The sequence below is a fragment of the Pagrus major genome, chromosome 12, assembly GCF_040436345.1.
Source record: "Pagrus major chromosome 12, Pma_NU_1.0".
NCBI classification, from domain to species: Eukaryota; Metazoa; Chordata; class Actinopteri; order Spariformes; family Sparidae; genus Pagrus; species Pagrus major.
The window spans coordinates 27,885,284-27,902,761 of NC_133226.1; the positions used below are offsets into that span (position 1 = coordinate 27,885,284).

A 17,478-nucleotide genomic window follows, 5' to 3' on the forward strand; every position below is an offset into this window, starting at 1 on the left:
AGAAAGCTGGTGGTTGTTTCCAGTTCAGGTTGTGTATAATCACAGTCACAGGTTTCAGGTGACTGCTGGTTTCATTGAGGAGATATTCCCCATGATAAACTGCTGAAAGTGTCCAGCAGGCGGCGCTCTTACATTAACTACTGAGCTGAAGTCAGTTATAGAGCACCTCCTGCAGATCTGTTTGTATTTAACGCTGCACGTCGCAGCATGATAATGTCTGATAGCAGCACATTGTGTGTTTAGAGTTTTATAAATGTGTTTTTATGATTATTCTGACGTCAATCAGTGAAAACGAGTGTTTGAGCTGTAAAGATGACAGTTTGAACAAACATACAGGCCCTTGGTTTTTGGATTTTTCAGCGGTTCATTAAAGCTTGTTTTTGTTTCCCTGCGGTGTGTTTCTACATTAGGTCCTCACCTTTTTACCTAAACACAACAGTTCGTCTGTGACAGCTGTCGGTCCCTTAACGCCACACTCAGACCTCCAGTTTCAGTGTTGGAGGAAGCACTCAAAACCTTCACTGAAGTAAAAGTAATGAAACCACATTATAGAAATACTCAAGTACAAGTCACGATCCCCAATCTAGATTTAAATAGAGGAAAAGTGCAGATGGATTATCAGCAAAATGTATTCATGTAAAATACTCACTGACATGTGAAGTCCTGCTTTGAAAATGTTGATCATGTAAAAATATGCAAGTATTATCGTGGAAATGTTGCTAAAAGTGTTAAAAGTAAAAGTACTCAGTGCAGTAAAGTGTCCCTGCAGACTGACTGTTGCTCTGTCTGATGTCAGCAGATCATTGTGTCTCAGTCTTTAATGTAAAAGCAGGATTTTTGTTGTAAACTGCACCAATGCACCAAACAAAAGTGCGAACTTTTTAGATGTTTTCTTTCGTTTTCTCTTCACGTTGATTGTTTGAGTCACTACAGACGTCAGTCATGTGCAGACATGCTTGGAATTTACTCCTCTCCACGTAGTCGAAGGAAACAGGTCATGACTCTGAAAATCCAGTTTTTTTATGGAGCGTTGACTCACCTGAGGAAAACACAGCGTTGTTTCCGAGCGCTTGTGGGAAGAAGACGGTGACACAACACCGTGTTACATAAACACACGTGATCCATGTTCCTGTTCCTGTCTGAAAAGTACATCCATATATGGGCAGCCACGCCTGAACTTCTGTGCAGAGACACAAAGTCTGTTGGAGACGTAATGGACACACAAAGGAGAAGAAGCAGAAGAAGCAGAAGAAGCAGGAGCAGCATGCTGCAGTGGAGACGACCGATGGATCACAGGGGGCAGTGTAACAGGGCAGTGTTGGTGTCTGTGGCACAGTTTGATCCGGGGGTGAGTCTGCAGAGGAGGCCTGGAGCCGACAAGGACACCAAGAAACTCCACCGCACCCTCAGCAAACTGGGCTTCAAGGTGGACATCCACAGCGACCTGAGCGCAGACGAAATCTATGAGCTGTTTCAGAAAGGTAACACACACAACACACACTCTGTCAGTGTGTTTCTATGTGTATTAATGTGTATACTGACTGATCGGAGCACAGGTCGTCTGTCACTGTGTAGAGAACACACGCTGCTGCTTTATTTATTCACTGATTTATTATAAGATGGTTCAGATCTCAGGAAACACTCCAGAATAATCTGCCCCCCAGCCTGAACCTGTGAACCTCTGGTAAAAGTTTAACTCCTGTTTGAACCCAGAGAGAGTCTGTGCTCGCCCTCTGTTGTCAGCCTCTCCACGCTGACTGACATCAGTGTGACACAAACATCAACATCAAACATCGACATCCTGCAAACTGCACGAAGCTTTGAGCCTTTCCTTTAAAACTTTACGTAGCAAACAGGAATCCATCTTTACAGGACGTCTGAAATCTGATGGGACGTTTTTCTGTCCCGTCATTGAACCTCAACGACCACACACAACAATCTGGGTACAAAATAATGACTTAATGACTTTAACTTTATATAAGCAGACAGCCTGTGTGTTCAGAGGACAGACACACAGATATCAGACAGGCTGAAGGTTGATGTGGAGTTTTATAGCTGATAATCTTTAATAGATAAAGTGGAGAACAGCGACCTGCTGGATGTGATTATTGGTTATGTAATCCAGCTCTGATGGAGACGTTTGTGTTCGTCAGGAGAACAAAGTCATAGATGAGGACTGACCCAGTGTGTGTGTGTGTGTGTGTGTGTGTGTGTGTGTGTGTGTGTGTGTGTGTGTGTGTGTGTGTGTGTGCTGCAGAGAGCCGGCGGCCTGTGAAGGACTGTTTTCTGGCCGTCTTGTCGTCTCACGGGAAGGAGGGCTGCGTGTTCGGGGCTGATGGGAAACCCGTCCAACTGTCGTGGATCTTCTCGTGTTTTGACAACGAATATATGGAGGAAAAGGCCAAAGTGTTCCTGGTACAGGTGAGTACAGGTGAGCAGCAGGAGGAGAGCAGTCTGTCCTGCCAGCAGCACACAAAGCTTCTCCTTCAGGTTGTGTTACTGAGGACGTTGTGTTGTTGCTGTCTGTCTCTGCAGGCCTGTCGAGGACACGCTCTGGATGATGGTGTGGAGGTGGATTCAGCTGATGACAGCAGAGAGAGCAGCTTCTCACAGTATCTCTCACTTCCTGTAGATACAGCTGTGATGTACGCCACACCACCAGGTAAACACCTGTCCTGCTTCACTGCACACAGACCTCCAGCTGTGTGGAGCTGCAGGTGGAGCTGGTCCAGTTGATGTTTCACTGAAACACTGAGATCAATTCAGTCAAATGTAATAAATGAAAGTCTGACCACCTCAGGGCCTCCTAAAACCCCCTGAAGCCCACTAGAACATCCTGAAGAACCTTTAGAAGGTTCTCACTGACCACTACAACCTCCAGAGGAACCACAAAAACCTTCCTGACCCCGGGAACCTGAAAGAAACCCTAAAATACAATATGATAACCACTAAAACTTACTAAACGACCCGTAGAACCTCCTTAATTACGTCAACAACCTCTTAAAGAATCCCCATTGAAACTTCTTAAGTCCTGCAGAACCTCCTAAATGAACCCTAGAACCTCATCAATAATGACTAGATTTCCTAAAGGCACATCAGAACCTCCTCACTGACCACTAGAACCTCCTGTAGAACTGTCTCAATGACCACTAACACCCCTGGAAGTACCATGCAAACCTTAATGACCCCTTACACATTTAGAGACATTTCTGGTCAACAGTGTTTAAATATGAATAAACATTATCTCTTGATGGTTGATGACTGATGATTGATGGTTGATGACTGATGACTGATGGTTGATGACTGATGGTTGATGGTTGATGACTGATGATTGATGGTTGATGACTGATGACTGATGGTTGATGGTTGATGACTGATGATTGATGGTTGATGACTGATGACTGATGGTTGATGACTGATGACTGATGGTTGATGGTTGATGACTGATGGTTGATGACGGATGACTGATGGTTGATGACTGATGATTGATGGTTGATGATTACTGGTTGATGATTGATGGTTGATGACTGATGATTGATGGTTGATGACTGATGATTGATGGTTGATGGTTGATGACTGATGATTGATGGTTGATGACTGATGATTGATGGTTGATGATTACTGGTTGATGATTGATGGTTGATGACTGATGATTGATGGTTGCTGACTGATGGTTGATGGTTGATGACTGATGGTTGATGGTTGATGACTGATGGTTGATGGTTGATGACTGATGGTTGATGGTTGCTGACTGATGGTTGCTAACTGATGGTTGATGATCTGTGTGTTTGTCTCTGGATCATCTTGTCTGTTTAACCTGTCTCTCCTCCGTCCTCTCCTCAGGTTACGGAGCCTTCATGCACCCCCTGGGATCAGTCTTCCTCCAGACCTTCTGCACTTTATTAAAGGAGGAAGACTTTCGTAACCTGGAGCTGACTCGCCTGATGACCCGCCTCTCCCACAGAGTGGCCTACACCTTCCAGGCCAAAGGTCGCGTCCTGGGCGGGAAGAAAGAGATGCCGTGCCTCGTGACACGACTGACCAGAGAAGTGTTCCCGTTCGCCAAGTCGGGGAAAGACAGCGGGTCCACCGGGCTCTCGGCCACGTCACTGGTCCACACCGACAACACCCGGAAACGGACTCCCTCCATCAGTTAGACTGCAGAGCGCCAGTGCACGTGACTGCGTCTGAATGTGTGAGGACAATAATTATCATCAGGAATGTAGATGAACGAGAGGAGATTCCAGAAGAAGTCAGAAACCAGTTTGTTTTCCTCAACATGTCTGAAGAAAGTCCAAAGATTTCATGAAGGAAACAGCTGCTGAAATATTCTGCTGATATTGTACATAACTCTGGAGCAGGTTGTCTTGTGTTCACATGTGACATTGTGTCATTTATTTATTCATGTATCTGTTTGTTATTAAAGAACGATTTAATTGACAGAGTGTTTCAGCTTCCTTCTGTCTGCTCTCTGTGATGGAAGAACACGTCCGTCAGAACATCTGAACCCGGTCCAGTACGGCCTCAATCAGTAGATGTTAGTCAGCACCTCTGATACAGATTAACACACCGCTGGCATCACGTCTGTCTGCTGACGAGCAGGAGAGGAAGTCCGGTCAGTGAGTGAAGCAGATTCAGGTGAAATGTTTCAGTGTGTTTCAGATCTGAAGAAGGATCGAGACATGAAGCTCTCAGTCTGTGTCCTGACAATCATAAAGTCATTACAGGAAGTCACTGAACTTCAACAGAACTGAAAGTATCGAGCAGACCTGTGACTGAAAACATAACTGATAGCACACCTGACTTCACACCTGCATTACATCATAACCAGCTGACTCACGAGGTCAAAAGTCACAGGACGAGTGTGATCACACGTCAACGAGATAAGTCGACCTCCTGATGGTGTTGTGTCAGTTTCTCTTTGGCAGACCTTTAAAGGAGCACTACGTAGTTTTATAAATGAATTATAATAATTATAATAATTTAATTAAATTCAAACTGAGATTTTTAATATTTACAACATTAATGAGGTAATAATACAAACTTTGTTCCATAAGAGAATAAACAAGCTGCTCTCAGAGGAAAATAAGGTCCCAGAACACTGTCTGAAGCTAGAGAGGTGTCAGGGTCCGCCACATATACACAAAGTAAAACAGTATAAACTGTGTTGTCCTTTAAGGTCAGTTTGTTTATTCAGTTTATTCAGTCACATTTAAATGAATTTATCTAATTTCCTCAAATATATGTGTGATTCCTCTGAGCACCACTAGAGGTCGCTCATGTTCGACCAGTGGTATGTGTAGTTAGTGGCTTTATACAGTTGATTACATTAAATCTTTGAGTTTATTTCATTTCTACAATCATTGTGTATTTCATGACAGTATCACAGTCCCATGTCACAGTTCAAATAGATTTAATATGAAAGCCTGATGTTACAAAATAAAAATAAATGTTGGTACAAAACAGGTTACATGTGGCAGCAGCGTGCTCGTTAGCTCGGTTATTAAGAAAACGACATCATTTTGTGGCTCGTGTCAAACTTGGTAGAAAGTAATCACAACTCAGAACCTTCACCTGCAGATTTTTATTTCTTTTACTTGTCCAAGATGAAATACAAATAAGAAAAGTTGATTTTTGAGTCTCATTCCCAACTCGTCAAAAAGTGATGCCTTGGGATGGCGGTCGACTCGTCCTACAATCTTAAAGCGTCACTTTCTGATGAGTTTGGAACGAGACTCAAAAATGTACTTTTCTTATAAATAGCACCTTTAAAAAAGCCAAAACATTTCAATTAAAAGTAAAATGAAAAAGCTCAGATGGAGCAGAGTGGTGTGAGGCCATCAAAGTAAAGTTTCACTAAAGTATCTTTGACTTGAGTATAATATTGTGTAACCTCCGGTTTTGGACCCTGAGACGTAGAATACAAAGTGTTTGACTTCATGTGAGGAGTCAAACATCAAAGCGTTTAAGAAAGACTCAGCCATAATTAAATGTGGCTTCTGAGTGATCAAACAAAAGCAAGATGTTGAAATAACATTCACACATTCAGAACTAAAACAGTCAAACCACTTCAACTTAATTTTCTTTAATTTCTTGATAATTTGTGCCTGAGGGAAATATTTTCTTCTCAGGACTGAAATACATGTTTCATGTTGGCTCTAATCCTCTTCTGTAGATTTATTTCTGTTGAGATTTGAGAAACATTTACACTTTTTATATTTATACAAAAACCTCCATCAACCCTCCGGCACGGTGCAGAGCGCAGAGTCGTCTCAAACTGCAAACACACCAAAGAAAGTCTTGCCGCTGTCGGTCTGCACGTCCCCGTCCCAGTAGAGCTTGGCCTCCAGTCGGTCTCCTTCCTTCAGATGAAACACTGCTCCCAGATAAACGGGCTCGAAGAAGTTGTCCTTTCCGTTCTGCCTGGCAAAGTCTTGGCACACCGACTTGATGGCGAACATGATCAAACGGGGAACGGCGAAGGAGTCGGAGTAGCGGAAGATCTTGTGGCTTACGTACGTGTCGTAGCTGCAGGTGAAACTGAACACCGCCTGGCTGTAGACGAAGTACAGGCCGCTTTGTGGAATGACGATGGTGTTGTTCACCAGTCGGAGGCCGCCCTGAGCGAACGCATCGCCGCCGCTGTCTCTCCACTTCAGCTCACCGTCTTTGCAGAAACCTGGAGAAAGAGTCAGGAGAAACACTGATTCTCTGAGACATGAGTCCATCATGGAGCAAGTCAAGTCAGGCTGTCGCTCACCTTCCACCTCCAGATGGACGGCTGCTTTCTCTTCGCTGCTGACGATCCTCAGCGCGTCGCTGGAATCTGAGGAGAGGAAGACGAATGTGAGCTTGTCTCAAACAGTCAACACAGCGTCACCGTTCGTAAAGCTGTCAGAAATATAATGTAGAGGAGTCGTCTACACGGTCGTGATGTCGTGACGACTGTATTTTAATTTATGAACCGAGCGGCGTTTGCAGGGAGGATGTTTGGGTCAACGGAGGCCGTGTAAGGTCTGATGTTCACATCCAGTCCGTAGTTAGGTTTAGGCAAAAAAAAGCATTTGTTTCAGGAAAAGATCTTTTCAGACATTTGATCTGTAGGATTAACTTCTGTAGAGGCAGCGAGACGTATGTTACTAACACAAACTGTCCAGGTTGTGCTGAGTGTCACATAAAAACCTGATTATTGTGTTAACGGACACGAGTCCTACAGATGACATCACGTGTACCTCAGCAAACCCCTCAGAGTTTAATCACCTGTTCTCTCAGCTGTGTCGCTGTTGGTTGGTGCTTCAGTTCGGCCTGATTGTGTCTATATGGAGGCAACAGGAGGGATTAGAGACACAAACACAGACATTTCTTCTTCCTTCTGTCAGAATTTACAGGTTTTAAAAGATTTCTGATTGAAGCTGCTCCTCACCGTCACGTCCGGCCTTCCAGTGCAGTACCAGAGCAGCCCGGTGCGTCCGATAAAAAGAAGTGCCACAAAGAGAAGAGCTCCGGACAGCGTCAGCTTCCACCCTGTGGACCACCTCTTATCTGTTATCACCGGCCGCCCCTCGGTACCCACCGGCCCGTCAGCTGAGGCCTCACACACTGCCATCCTGTAGAGACGAGTCCGTCCTGTAGAGACGAGTCCGTCCTGTAGAGACGAGTCCGTCCTGTAGAGACGAGTCTCCTCAGCTGCTTCTGTTTCTGTCGTCAGATTGAACTTCAGACACAGAGCTCAGGTTTTATCTGCAGGAGGAAACTGCGGATGGGCAGGATACACACACACACACACACACACACACACACACACACACACACACACACACGTGCACACGCACACTGTGAACTTAAATCAGCTTCACATTTAACATCTACAACATTCAAGTGATGGACACACTCATTCATCAATCATATAATCTACTATAATCTAATAATATCTTTTATATTTGACCACAGTTCACTTGTTATCAGGAGCACAGTTACAAAGTTTTATCAGATTGTGTGTTTTCTAATTTTTTATGGTTATCAGAATCGACCTCGGCTGTAAATACTCAGAAGAGACGTATCGACACGATCAGTACGCAGGAGGGAAAATACGTGGCAGTTTTTGAAGGGTGCAGAAACCATCACGCTGCTGCACGAGGCTTTAGGTCAGTCTAATAACTGTAAAATAATCAAACTAAACTGTGCTGGTGTTAGAAAATGGAGGTGTGGTGTCAGATCACATGCTTCAGTTTGAGCTGAGACGTTTCTCAGTTCAGTTAAAACGTTTGAACACGTGACTGAAGTGTGAAGACGGTTCGTTATGATGAAGGAACAAACTAATGAAATAAAGACTCAGATAAAACTATGATAACGATCCTGGTCGACTGAAGTAAAACCGTCAGAATCACTTTGGCTCCAAATTAAAACGTGAAAAACTTTGATCGAACTCTCAGATCTCATCAGACCACTTCCTGTCAGTTTCCTCTGGAGATTTTCTCATGAACACTGTCTTTAGTCGTGTGTCTTTCATTTTCCTTCTGGGGTTAAAGTTTTATTAATGTTTGCACCTGTTGCATGTATTTGTATTTAAGACATCACAGTTTTTGGGAGATATGTGAATGTAATTAAATGTATTATTGGTGGATTGAGACACTTCAATAAAGAGGCTTCAACACTCAGTGTGGGTCGTTGTTATAACGGGTTATTTATCAAAACATTCACTAAAATTCTATAAAACCAGAAAGAAAGGAAGAGAAGACGGACAGTTGTACGACAGTTGTACGGCAGCTGGATGCTGACGAGACACCTGGATCTACCTGTGAAGAAGAAAACATAAACCAAAACACAATTCAGCTAAAAAACACAAACCACAGAGCAGCCTCAGCAGCCCGACCACACTGGAGGTGACTGGAGGTGACTGGAGGTGACTGGAGGTCACCGCTGGCAGCTGCAATCGGAAGCTCGCAGGCTCAAATCCCAGATCGACTGTATGTCGAAGTATCCTTGAGCAAGATACTGAACCACAAATTGCTCCTGATGAGCAGTTGGCAGCCTCTGTCATCACTGTGTGAAGGGGGAGTGTGATAGACTGGAAACTGTTTATCTGACATTACTTATTACATTATTTCTATCTTCTCAGAACTGAGCCTCAGATCAATGTTCAAGTCCTGATGACACTCTGAAAGGGCATTTTATCTCCTGGACACTTGTTTTGAATACAGATTACTGCCCCCTGGTGGTGTGGAGAGATGTTTCCTGTCATGCAGGCGCAGAGCGTACGAGCTAGTTGTCCGTCAGCTGTCGTCTCTGTGCAGCTTCCTGTTGGATGCGACGCAGCAGTCAACCTTCATCACGCTCGTTCTGTGGTGTCAGTTTGGTGTCAGGAGCTTAAATTCACGTCGACACATGTTTAACTGAACTATTTCTGTTGTCTGTGACTGGTGGAGTTTGTTCGTCGGTGTGCTGACTGATGAAACGTGTTTCTGAAGACGCACACATCAGATATCATCAGATTATCAGACACATTTCCTTCCTCGATGAAAACATCAGTTATCACTCTGCTCAGCAGGAATAAACAGCTGTGCAGCTTCTGTCTCTTATCAGGAGACTGATCAAGTCGTCAATGACTGATCAATAATGAGAATGGTGCGGTCCAAACAGTCCAAGTTGTTTGTGTGCTGCGAGAAACAAGGGGAAAAGGAAAAGAATACATTACCCACAATGCAACTTAGCCACTGAGTGACATCACAGTTTATCAGATGCAGCTTCCTCTGGAGCCACAACAGATACACACACACACACACACACACAGACACACACACAGAGGCTGTTCAGATTCAGTTAGGTTTATGACTGATTCAAATCAGCTTCCTGCAGACGCCTCTCGGTCCGGACGCTCTGGACGCTTCTATCAGATATCAAGGTGTCTTTTGTGTCACTCGCAGCGTGACGCACAACGTCGACGTCAAACTAGAAGTGCATCAGAGCGGCTACGAGCGCAGCAGCATGAAGACAACACTGAGGACAACAGCCTGTGAGCAAACACCGCAACATGATGGACTGTTAGGAGGGATCCTCAATTCTCTTGTTTCTGTGTTGTGAAAGTCTCGTCACCAGAGTACATAGTGACTGACGCCTACATCGATACCACAGCATCTCGTGCAGACAGGCTGCTGTCTCAAAAATCTGGTCTGATCACTGACAAATGACAGAGCAGACGGTCTGTCGTAATGATCTGCTTTGAGTCTGCCTGCAGTCTGAACGTAGCCAGGTGATGATGCAATGCAGCAGCGTGCAGGTGAAGTCAGCTATCAGTCATGTTTTCAGTCACAGGTCTGCCTGATTCTTTCAGTTCTGTTGAAGTTCAGTGACTCTCAGTTTGAATTTCTTCTATAAAACTACGTAGTGCTCCTTTAAAGGTCTGCCAAAGAGAAACTGACACAACACCATCAGGAGGTCGACTTATCTCATTGACGTGTGATCACACTCGTCCTGTGACTTTTGACCTCGTGAGTCAGCTGGTTATGATGTAATGCAGGTGTGAAGTCAGGTGTGCTATCAGTTATGTTTTCAGTCACAGGTCTGCTCGATACTTTCAGTTCTGTTGAAGTTCAGTGACTTCCTGTAATGACTTTATGATTGTCAGGACACAGACTGAGAGCTTCATGTCTCGATCCTTCTTCAGATCTGAAACACACTGAAACATTTCACCTGAATCTGCTTCACTCACTGACCGGACTTCCTCTCCTGCTCGTCAGCAGACAGACGTGATGCCAGCGGTGTGTTAATCTGTATCAGAGGTGCTGACTAACATCTACTGATTGAGGCCGTACTGGACCGGGTTCAGATGTTCTGACGGACGTGTTCTTCCATCACAGAGAGCAGACAGAAGGAAGCTGAAACACTCTGTCAATTAAATCGTTCTTTAATAACAAACAGATACATGAATAAATAAATGACACAATGTCACATGTGAACACAAGACAACCTGCTCCAGAGTTATGTACAATATCAGCAGAATATTTCAGCAGCTGTTTCCTTCATGAAATCTTTGGACTTTCTTCAGGAAGTCAGACATGTTGAGGAAAACAAACTGGTTTCTGACTTCTTCTGGAATCTCCTCTCGTTCATCTACATTCCTGATGATAATTATTGTCCTCACACATTCAGACGCAGTCACGTACACTGGCGCTCTGCAGTCTAACTGATGGAGGGAGTCCGTTTCCGGGTGTTGTCGGTGTGGACCAGTGACGTGGCCGAGAGCCCGGTGGACCCGCTGTCTTTCCCCGACTTGGCGAACGGGAACACTTCTCTGGTCAGTCGTGTCACGAGGCACGGCATCTCTTTCTTCCCGCCCAGGACGCGACCTTTGGCCTGGAAGGTGTAGGCCACTCTGTGGGAGAGGCGGGTCATCAGGCGAGTCAGCTCCAGGTTACGAAAGTCTTCCTCCTTTAATAAAGTGCAGAAGGTCTGGAGGAAGACTGATCCCAGGGGGTGCATGAAGGCTCCGTAACCTGAGGAGAGGACGGAGGAGAGACAGGTTAAACAGACAAGATGATCCAGAGACAAACACACAGATCATCAACCATCAATTAGCAACTATCAGTCAGCAACCATCAACCATCAACCATCAACCATCAACCATCAGTCATCAACCATCAACCATCAGTCATCAACCATCAACCATCAGTCAGCAACCATCAATCATCAGTCATCAACCATCAATCATCAGTCATCAACCATCAACAATCAGTCATCAACCATCAGTCATCAACCATCAACCATCAGTTAGCAACTATCAGTCAGCAACCATCAGTCATCAACCATCAACAATCAGTCATCAACCATCAGTCATCAACCATCAGTCATCAACCATCAATCATCAACCATCAACCATCAAGAGATACATGTTATTCATATTTACACACTGTTGACCAGCAACATCTCTAAATGTTTTAGGGGTCACCAGGTTTGCACTGGTTCGTGGTTGTTGAGATGGTTCTACATGAGGTTCTAGGGTTCATTTAGGAGGTTCTGCAGGACTTAAGAAGTTTCAATGGGGGGTCTTTAAGAGGTTGTTGATGTCATTAAGGAGGTTCTACGGGTCGTTTAGTAAGTTTTAGTGGTTATTGATGAGGTTCTAATGTCTTCGCTTGACTTAATGGCTTTTGAGGAGGTTCTAGTAGTCACTGATAATGTTCCTGTGGCTCTTTCAGGTTACTGTGGTCATTAAGGAGGTTGTAAGTGTAGTTCAGAAGATTTAAGTCGTCCCTGAGGAGGTTTTAGTGGCCAGTGTTGATGGTGTAGAGGTTCTGTAGAGGTTCTCTGAAAGGTTCTAGCAGCCACTGAGGAGGTCATATAGTATTTTAAGGTTTCTTTCAGGTTCCCGGGGTCAGGAAGGTTTTTGTGGTTCCTCTGGAGGTTGTAGTGGTCAGTGAGAACCTTCTAAAGGTTCTTCAGGATGTTCGAGTGGGCTTTATTACATTTGACTGAATTGATCTCTGTGTTTCACTGAACATCAACTGGACCAGCTCCACCTGCAGCTCCACACAGCTGGAGGTCTGTGTGCAGTGAAGCAGGACAGGTGTTTACCTGGTGGTGTGGCGTACATCACAGCTGTATCTACAGGAAGTGAGAGATACTGTGAGAAGCTGCTCTCTCTGCTGTCATCAGCTGAATCCACCTCCACACCAGGATCCAGAGCGTGTCCTCGACAGGCCTGCAGAGACAGACAGCAACAACACAACGTCCTCAGTAACACAACCTGAAGGAGAAGCTTTGTGTGCTGCTGGCAGGACAGACTGCTCTCCTCCTGCTGCTCACCTGTACTCACCTGTACCAGGAACACTTTGGCCTTTTCCTCCATATATTCATTGTCAAAACACGAGAAGATCCACGACAGTTGGACGGGTTTCCCATCAGCCCCGAACACGCAGCCCTCCTCCCCGTGAGACGACAAGACGGCCAGAAAACAGTCCTTCACAGGCCGCCGGCTCTCTGCAGCACACACACACACACACACACACACACACACACACACACTGGGTCAGTCCTCATCTATGACTTTGTTCTCCTGACGAACACAAACGTCTCCATCAGAGCTGGATTACATAACCAATAATCACATCCAGCAGGTCTCTGTTCTCCACTTTATCTATTAAAGATTATCAGCTATAAAACTCCACATCAACCTTCAGCCTGTCTGATATCTGTGTGTCTGTCCTCTGAACACACAGGCTGTCTGCTTATATAAAGTTAAAGTCATTAAGTCATTATTTTGTACCCAGATTGTTGTGTGTGGTCGTTGAGGTTCAATGACGGGACAGAAAAACGTCCCATCAGATTTCAGACGTGCTGTAAAGATGGATTTCTGTTTGCTACGTAAAGTTTTAAAGGAAAGGCTCAAAGCTTCGTGCAGTTTGCAGGATGTCGATGTTTGATGTTGATGTTTGTGTCACACTGATGTCAGTCAGCGTGGAGAGGCTGACAACAGAGGGCGAGCACAGACTCTCTCTGGGTTCAAACATGAGTTAAACTTTTACCAGAGGTTCACAGGTTCAGGCTGGAGGGGCAGATTATTCTGGAGTGTTTCCTGAGATCTGAACCATCTTATAATAAATCAGTGAATAAATAAAGCAGCAGCGTGTGTTCTCTGCACAGTGACAGACGACCTGTGCTCCGATCAGTCAGTATGCACATTAATACACATAGAAACACACTGACAGAGTGTGTGTTGTGTGTGTTACCTTTCTGAAACAGCTCATAGATTTCGTCTGCGCTCAGGTCGCTGTGGATGTCCACCTTGAAGCCCAGTTTGCTGAGGGTGCGGTGGAGTTTCTTGGTGTCCTTGTCGGCTCCAGGCCTCCTCTGCAGACTCACCCCCGGATGAAACTGTGCCACAGACACCAACACTGCCCTGTTACACTGCCCCCTGTGATCCATCGGTCGTCTCCACTGCAGCATGCTGCTCCTGCTTCTTCTTCTTCTTCTTCTTCTTCTTCTTCTTCTTCTTCTTCTTCTTCTTCTTCTTCTTCTTCTTCGTGTGTCTCTGATGTGTCTTTGTGCCTCTGTGCTCCTTTTAAACCTCTGAAGCAACACTCCTCCAGTCTCACCATATATGGAGTTTCCTGGTCGTATAAGGAACACATGTGTGATGTAATCATCCATTACAGCGTCTGCTGGGAAACGTAACTGTGCAAACCCCCTGCACCTCTGTCCTCAGGTGTGTTTCCGTCAGGTGTGAATATTTTCTGGTTTCTTTCCTCTCAGAGAGTACACTGAAGTTCTTTGGGTTGTGGATGAAACACTGATCGACATTTTATAAAACAAACAACTAATAAATTAATTGAGAAAATAATAGACAGATGAAAAAGGACAATGAAAATAAGACTTGACTTCAAAACAGTAATATTTAACTGAATTAGTTAAGAGTACTCAGTGTGCTAATACTGATTCAGAGTATTATAATAATAAAAGCTTGAGTCATGGAGGGACTCTGTCGCCATGATGACACCTGAACAACAGGACGTCTTGGAGTGACACAAAAATAACTACAGACCAACTTCTGATGGGATCACAGCAGCCGTCAACGCAACACTGTGACACTACAGCACTGACAGAAATCTGTCCACAGACAGACAGACACACAGACAGACAGACAGACAGACAGACAGACAGACAGACACACAGACACACAGACACACAGACAGACACACAGACAGACACACACACACACAGACACACAGACAGACAGACACACACACACACACACACAGACAGACAGACACACAGACAGACAGACAGACAGACACACAGACAGACACACAGACAGACACACACACACAGACACACAGACAGACACACACACACACAGACAGACAGACACACAGACAGACAGACAGACACACAGACACACAGACACATAGACGGACAGACAGACACACAGACAGACACACACACACACAGACACACAGACAGACAGACACACACACACACAGACACACAGACAGACACACACACACACAGACACACAGACAGACACACACACACAGACACACAGACAGACACACACACACAGACACACAGACAGACACACAGACACACAGACACATAGACGGACAGACAGACACACAGACAGACACACACACACACAGACACACAGACAGACACACACACACAGACACACAGACAGACACACACAGACACACAGACAGACACACACACACAGACACACAGACAGACACACACACACACAGACAGACAGACACACAGACAGACAGACAGACACACAGACACACAGACACATAGACGGACAGACAGACAGACACACAGACAGACACACAGACAGACACACAGACACACAGACAGACAGACAGACAGACGGACAGACAGACACACACACAGACACACAGACAGACACACAGACAGACAGACAGACAGACACACAGACAGACACACACACACACAGACACACAGACAGACACACACACACAGACACACAGACAGACACACAGACAGACAGACAGACACACACACAGACAGACACACACACAGACACACACACACACACAGACAGACAGACAGACACACAGACACACAGACACATAGATGGACAGACAGACAGACACACAGACAGACACACAGACAGACACACAGACACACAGACAGACGGACAGAGCAGGTTAAGACAACAACAGCTGCACTACATTGGACAGGAATGGTTGGTTTGGGTCACAGTGATCTGCAACTTAAAATGAATGTGTGCCAGGGCCGTGGACTCGGGGGCCGTTGACCCCTTTCCTTCCTCCCACCTCTCTAGTTTCTCACTCAGCCTCCATTTTGATCTCAGCTCCAAACACGTACAGTTTTATGACTGTATCCTGCACGATGGCGACACCAGACACACACAGCCAATAAACTCCAGGCTATATTCTCAACATTGCTCCTGTGTTAGTTTATGATACAAGAGGTGTGGCATGCACACACAGACAGACTCACTAACTGAAAACATCATCAGCTGACAATGTCGCAGCTGGAAATCAAGTCACACAGGTTGCAGAAACACGAACTGTCATCATCAGTAACTTTCCACATCTTCAAACATTCAGACAAACATTCAGAGTCCTGCTCTGTTATTAAAGCCTTCAGCTTCTGATGTGCTCACAAACAACATGACTCATTAAAGACGCTGACTGACTCCGTCTCTCATTATTTATAAGTGTGCAAAGTACTGACAAGAGTCCTGACGAGCACCAGCACAAGAACACAAAGTGAACGCCTGCGCTGAAAATATTAAACAAGTACAAGAACGTGTCGTCTGCAAAATGTTTGTAACAAAGGTGAAAATATCAGACTGCTGCAAAATGACAACTGTGACTATTTTACATATATTTATGTTTTATTGTTGATTATTATATGACTGAGACATGATGAACTTTTACTTGTTTGTCTGCAAAGTAACTTGTAACTAAAGTTGTTAGAAAATCACACTTGGAATACATTTAACAGGATTACGTAATAAGGATACAAAAAAGGTAACTATTCATGTAAAGTTACAGGAAATGATGTAATTAGATTACAGGTAGATTCGGTAAAAAAAGAGGATTACTGACAGGATTACAGTTTTAAAATAAAGAATGATATGAGTGTGTATTCTGTGAGATGACATCATCTTATTGATCGGCTATTTAATTTCTCTTGTCTTTATTTGCTTGTGTTTGGTATCGAGGTAATCCAAAAGTAATGGAAAGCAATCACGTTACTTTATTACTGTGATAATGTCACTGACTACATTTTTTAGCAGATAATTAGTAACTGTATCAGAATCCATTTTAAAAGTGATCCTCCCAACTCTGTATTCAGTTGAGACTTTACTTCCGTAACTTAAGTGCTTCACTATGAAACAGGCGTTATATAAATATATATTTTTATATATTTATTATAAAACATATTCTCTCAAGTCAGTCAGCAGAAATACAGTACTACTGCTGCAGCTGTGTTATTTTAGATCACACTACCTTGCTCAGCCTGACCCAACGTACTCTGCCTCTGATTGGCTACATCCTGCCCGTTAAGCCTCAACAAAGATTGAACGGAGGCGAGATGTCTCACTCTGTACCTAAAACGGAGCATTGAAGACATAGTGTGAAAAGTGATGCTGCAGCAATGCACCATATGAGAAAAATAATGTGTTTTTTGAGAATTAAAGTATGTAAACTTCTTCTACTAGGACCCCTAAATAAAAGTATGAACCTGACAATTAGCATAATATGACCTCTTTAAAACAAGAAGGCAGAACAGAAAATGTAAAAACAAGAAACCAAAAGAAAAAGAAGAGAGAGGGAAAAAAAGTTATGCAAAAAAATAGAAATAAATAAAAGAATAAAAACAATAAAGGACGATAAGAAGACGACATCACAACAAAGAAATCAAGAACAGGTAAAAATATTATGAGCTGTAAAAAGAATAAAGGACAATAAACAGATTAAAGATAAATATAAG

At 44.2% G+C, this 17,478-nt stretch overlaps 3 protein-coding genes across 3 annotated transcripts; 1 reads left to right on the forward strand and 2 right to left on the reverse strand.

The window, feature by feature from the left end:
- Positions 1-1,200: 1,200 nt before the first annotated feature.
- On the forward strand, positions 1,201-4,238 carry LOC141006392 (caspase-7-like). The gene is made up of 4 exons (XM_073478582.1): positions 1,201-1,481; positions 2,258-2,421; positions 2,536-2,662; positions 3,844-4,238. The coding sequence occupies exons 1-4, from the start codon at positions 1,214-1,216 to the stop codon at positions 4,155-4,157; spliced, it is 873 nt and encodes a 290-aa protein (XP_073334683.1). The 5' UTR covers positions 1,201-1,213; the 3' UTR covers positions 4,158-4,238.
- Positions 4,239-6,165: 1,927 nt separating this feature from the next.
- LOC141006126 (tumor necrosis factor-like) lies at positions 6,166-7,638 on the reverse strand. The gene is made up of 4 exons (XM_073478248.1): positions 7,424-7,638; positions 7,261-7,315; positions 6,761-6,826; positions 6,166-6,679 (listed from the first exon to the last, which is right to left on the reverse strand). Exons 1-4 carry the CDS (start codon positions 7,604-7,606, stop codon positions 6,273-6,275), a joined length of 711 nt encoding a protein of 236 aa, XP_073334349.1. The 5' UTR covers positions 7,607-7,638; the 3' UTR covers positions 6,166-6,272.
- A 3,469-nt stretch (positions 7,639-11,107) lies between these two features.
- On the reverse strand, positions 11,108-13,941 carry LOC141006359 (caspase-3-like). The gene is made up of 4 exons (XM_073478538.1): positions 13,725-13,941; positions 12,812-12,975; positions 12,571-12,697; positions 11,108-11,492 (listed from the first exon to the last, which is right to left on the reverse strand). Exons 1-4 carry the CDS (start codon positions 13,939-13,941, stop codon positions 11,179-11,181), a joined length of 822 nt encoding a protein of 273 aa, XP_073334639.1. The 3' UTR covers positions 11,108-11,178.
- Between the last annotated feature and the right edge of the window lie 3,537 nt (positions 13,942-17,478).